Source organism: Octopus bimaculoides, chromosome 14 (genome assembly GCF_046866305.1).
Source record: "Octopus bimaculoides isolate indiv1 chromosome 14, ASM4686630v1, whole genome shotgun sequence".
Lineage (NCBI taxonomy): Eukaryota > Metazoa > Mollusca > Cephalopoda > Octopoda > Octopodidae > Octopus > Octopus bimaculoides.
The window spans coordinates 6,710,629-6,715,628 of record NC_142941.1 but is presented as its reverse complement, the minus strand read 5'-3'; the positions used below and the strand labels follow the sequence as shown (position 1 = coordinate 6,715,628).

The 5,000-nt window shown below is 36.4% G+C and overlaps 1 protein-coding gene across 2 annotated transcripts in view; it reads right to left on the bottom strand.

The window, feature by feature from the left end:
• LOC106873388 (glutamate receptor) overlaps positions 1-5,000 on the bottom strand; it is a 201,849-nt gene that overhangs the window by 157,478 nt on the left and 39,371 nt on the right. For both annotated transcript variants that reach the window (XM_089362240.1, XM_089362241.1), the window contains exon 2: positions 1,597-1,749. In XM_089362240.1, coding sequence (XP_089218366.1) covers positions 1,597-1,749 — 153 coding nt within the window. The remainder of the gene's footprint in view (positions 1-1,596; positions 1,750-5,000) is intronic.

Genomic DNA, 5,000 nt, shown 5'->3' with positions numbered 1-5,000 from the left:
CTATGCTCGAAACGTAAAATTACTACTCTTTTCTTTCTCTGAGCGTCTTATTAATACATTGCTTATGCCACGTCCAAACATTTGTTAGCATTTTTCTTATTCTCTGTGCTTTTTTAATTGATTATACTCACACACACACACACACACACACACACACACACACACACACACACACACACATACACATACACACACACACACACACACACTCATATGTGTATATAACTCTCAATATATATGTGTATATATATATATATATATATATATATATATATATATATATATATATATATATATACGCCTTCTGGATTCGGCTGCTCTATATTGATAAGGGGCAAATACCCTGAAACTAGCCTGTAGATGCCAGACCAACAAGGGGAAGCGGCTGACCTTCCCCCGTTCGAAGGTTATAATGGACAGTGGTTCGTGTGTCACATAGCTAGCTAGAGGCGATGGCCTCTTCGAGCGAATCAACGGCAGCATTCGTCCTATTTTTCTGGACTGCCATGTTAGCTTGGCGATAACTATTAATATGTGTGTGTGTGTGTGTGTGGTATTAATACCGAAAGGTAATATTTTTTCCCCAGTTAAACGCGGATGTTCTGTTAGAACGGGAGTTTCTCTCGTGGTAACTTCCGCAGTATAGTTTGTTCTAACAGAACATCCACTTTTAAGTGGGAATAAATATTATCCCTCGATATGTGTGCGTGTCTGTGTGTGCATGGATATATGAATACATGTGTCTGTGCGTCTAAATGTATGTGCATGTGCGTTTCTCTCGGTATGCAAATATATATATACATACATGTGTGTGTGTGTGTGTTATATATTGAATACAATAGTAGAAAAGCGACTTACGTATATAGATAGATAGATAGATAGATAGATAGATAGATAGATAGATAGATAGATAGATAGACAAAGAGATAGACAGATAGATAGATTGATTGATAAAACAGACAGACAGATAGGCAGACAAACAGGCAGAGAGATCAATCGATCAAAGCTATGTTATGTGATCGATAATATTAGATTGATATGAACTAGCGGTGCGCATTGGTTCTACTACGATTTTTAGAAATATTTTGAAAGACAGATTTGTTCTCCACGTTTTGAAAGAGGGTTGCACAGTTTGACACTGGTTAGAACCTGTTTGCTTCGGTTGAATTGGTATGAAATGATGTGAAGCGAGGATCTTTTCACTTTCACTCATAGAAAGTGATTTTGTTGGTCGGTCTGTAACTGATACATGAATTAAAGTCATGTTATGTTGTAGAGCTGGGGATTATGTTTACATTAGTTCATAGTCTGAAAGATATCGTCCATCTCAATGATTGTAAATGTAGTATATTCTGAGCCATTGACGGTGCCTCTGTGTGGTCCGCGATATCGTATCAGAAATAGCAGACAATTTTTCCTTCTAAATTCAATCTACTCTTCCAAAATGATAATAATTCTTTCCAAAAGAATAACCATTATTGTTGTTTCGATACTTGCGCGGTATCACTCAACCTGGTGGCGCCAACCGTGTTATATATATATAAATTATAATTACGCATTGTGAGATGCAGACACAAAGAAAAAACTTGTACTTACGTGCATTGCCTAAAGAGAAGCTGTCCGTGTCATCAATGTCTTCACTGACAGCGTTGAGCTTTATCTGTGTTGAGCTTTCCATCGTGTTAAAACGGCCAACAGCAAAACGAAACGCCGTTTTTATCTTCTCCGACTCAACATCAAACACAGAGCCTGCGAATGAAGGTAAATAAAGAAAGAAGGTAAGTGAATGGTACATGAGTGTGCCTATGTGTACGGGGGTGGGGAGAAAGATGAGTGAAGAGATAGGTAGATAGATAGATAGATAGATAGATAGATAGATAGATAGATAGATAGATAGTTAGATAGATATACGAGCAGATTTTTTCCTAAAGCTTCTGTTTGCATAAAATAGAGTCAACAATCTAAGAGATGGTATGTACTCAGAACAGTCCAATCGGTTTTCGCCACTGTTCTCTATCTTTGGAAAGACCAACAGCTACGCTAAGTCTAAAATTACATCTGGCTAGACCCTAATTAATTTGTGAAATCTCTGTCTTTTACGAAGCTCCTTAAATATGATAAAACTCCATAGATTTATTCTTAGGATTCAAAAGAGTGATCAGTGAGTGATTTGTTTGATCTTCTCAAAGCATGTCCACTCAGAATTAATTATTTTCAATGTAAACTGCTATCGGCTGAGAAAGTCTGCTCGCCTGCAATTAGTGTTCATTATATTTATGTTTTATGGTAAATGAACACACAAGTGCAAACCGTTAAAAGAAAAACAAGATAACTAAAAAAAAGCTTTTAGACAAAGATGCCAATTAACTAGTGTGGCGTTGCAGCACGTAAAATTTGTTTTATTTGGAATTTCAGTCTGTGATAGAATTAAAATGCTATATTTTCAAAGCAGTCTTTGAAACAGTTCCGCTGAATATTAAAGAGATGTGGACAACAACAGAAACACTAGCACTAAGTTGATACAACACGACCCACGCCATCACCACCCAACACTAAAACCCATACCACTAACCAAACAGCAGATACAAAGCAGAAACGCTATCCAACGAAATAACACAAAGTCACGCTAAAAGTATTCTGTAAAACAGAGGACATAATAACATAACAAGACTAAGACAGAGCCTCTCACAACAAAGCGAAATTGATGTAGCATAGTAGCCATAGAAAGACACAGCTGCACATATTCCCAAAAGGCGCAGTGATGTACAGTCACCAGGAAATTGGTGCTAGAGTAGAAATTCGTATAAAGCTCTAGGAATAATAATAATAATAATAATAATAATAATAATAATAATAATAATAATAATAATAATAATAATAATAATAATAATAATAATAATAATAATAATAATAATGGAATGATAAAAAAGAAGGTACTGAAACTTATTTGAAAATGATACCAGGCCTGCCATCCCTACAGGAAGTGCAAAAAATCGTGTTAACTGGAACGACTCATGTACTGAGAAGAGCATTATCGCTGTGAAAACAACATCCATTCTTGAATTTATTTATTTATTAATTTTCTTTTTAAATACATATTTTACCTGTGAATTTGCGTGTGTAAACTGGGAACGCATACAATGAGCTTCTCTGCCCTAGGTGTACGGAAAACACTCGGCGAGAAATGGAAGAAAAAACAACAACATAATAATGATAATAATAATAATAATAATAATAATAATAATAATAATAATAATAATAATAATAATAAGAAGAAGAAGAAGAAGAAGAAGAAGAAGAAGAAGAAGAAGAAGAAGAAGAAGAAGAAGAAGAAGAAAAAGAAGAAGAGTGCCATTGTTATCACGTGAACGATATTTCGGCATCTAGCACACCTTCAAAAGGTTCAAAAAATAAACTGGAGGAGTTACCTCAATCCTATATAATAATAATAATAATAATAATAATAATAATAATAATAATAATAATAATAATAGATGTATGTGTGCATACATTCATATATTATGAATGTATGCATGTGTGCATGTATGAATGAATGTATGAATGTAAGTAGGTATGTATGTGCGTGCGTGTATGTGTGTGTGTGTGTGTGTGTGTGCGTGTGTGTGTGTGCACGGGCGTATAAAACCCCCTTTGCAGAAAATATTTTCGGGGATGCAAAGGAAGAATAGGAGTTTTTAGAAGGTGGGAGAAAGAGAGAGAGTGAGGAAAGAAAGTGTGTGTTTGTGTGTTTGTGTGTTTATGTGTGTGTGTATGAGAGAGAGAGACAGACAGACAGAGAGAGAGAGAGAGAGGTAAACGCATCTTTGAACTAAAGATTTTGTCAGGTAAATTTGGTGAGGCAGGCTGCCAGTTCTTGTCTAACAACAATGTTTACATCAATTGATTTCAAATCTTTTGTAGCTTAAGTCGACCATTGAAATAATGTGTTTGTGTGTGTGTGTGTGTGTGTGTGTGTGTGTGTGTGTGTGTGTGTGTGTGTGTGCATGTGTTTTTTTGTCTGTGTGTATTGGTGCTGTTGTTTGGCCTGTGTATGTATTACTTGTGAATTTCGAAAAATAACATTTCCGCCTGCTAACTGCTTTGAAGTCGTTTCTAAAGAATTCGGCAGGTTTGCCGTTAGAAATAAACAACATGGAGGGGGAGGGGGGAAAAAACAATAAAAAAAAACTATAAAAAAAAAACGAAAAAAACTACAGAGTTTGAACTCATGACCTTCGTGCAAGTTGCCCAATATTTTATCGTTTTGGCTTCCAGGTCTCCTTTGCTGTAAATATCATAGAGCTGATAAAACTTGGTGGCTTAACCCTTCTGTTGCCATATTATGTCCGTCATACACTCCCGTTATTTCAATTCATTCGGAAAATAACGAATTTAATAAAATAACTTTATCCTTGTTAATCTAGTATTTGAAACATAAATCAGGGTGAAATTTTGATAGCAGATTTTAATTTAGATCATTTTGAACAGGAAATTTATATCACAGAAGTCGTGGTTTTGGACAATTAAAATAAGAGAGGAACGAATAATAAGCAAATAAGCCTGTATGAGCACGGCAGTATATATATGTGTGTGTGTGTGAGGAGGTGAGTGAGTGAGAGAGAGTAAATAGAAATTTTGGAATGGGTTTTTCGCTTCTTTTCGCGTATGGCCTACAGTTACTGTGTGTTTATCACCGCTGTTCTCTCTCCTTTAACTGGTACTTTGTTGGGTACGACGACGTGGGTTCTGGCTGATCCGGTCAGCTCGTGAAATTAACGTGCAAGTGGCTGAGCACTCCACAGACAGGCGTAACCCTTAACGTAGTTCTCAGGGAGATCCAGCGTGGCACAGAGTGTGACAAGGATGTTGTACAATCCCTGTTGTACTCTTTCGCCCCAACTTTCTCTCATTCTTTCTTCCTGTTTCTTGAGTAACGCTGCGATGGACTGGCGTCCCGTCCAGCTGGGGGCAACACATATGCCATAGAAACCGGGAAACCG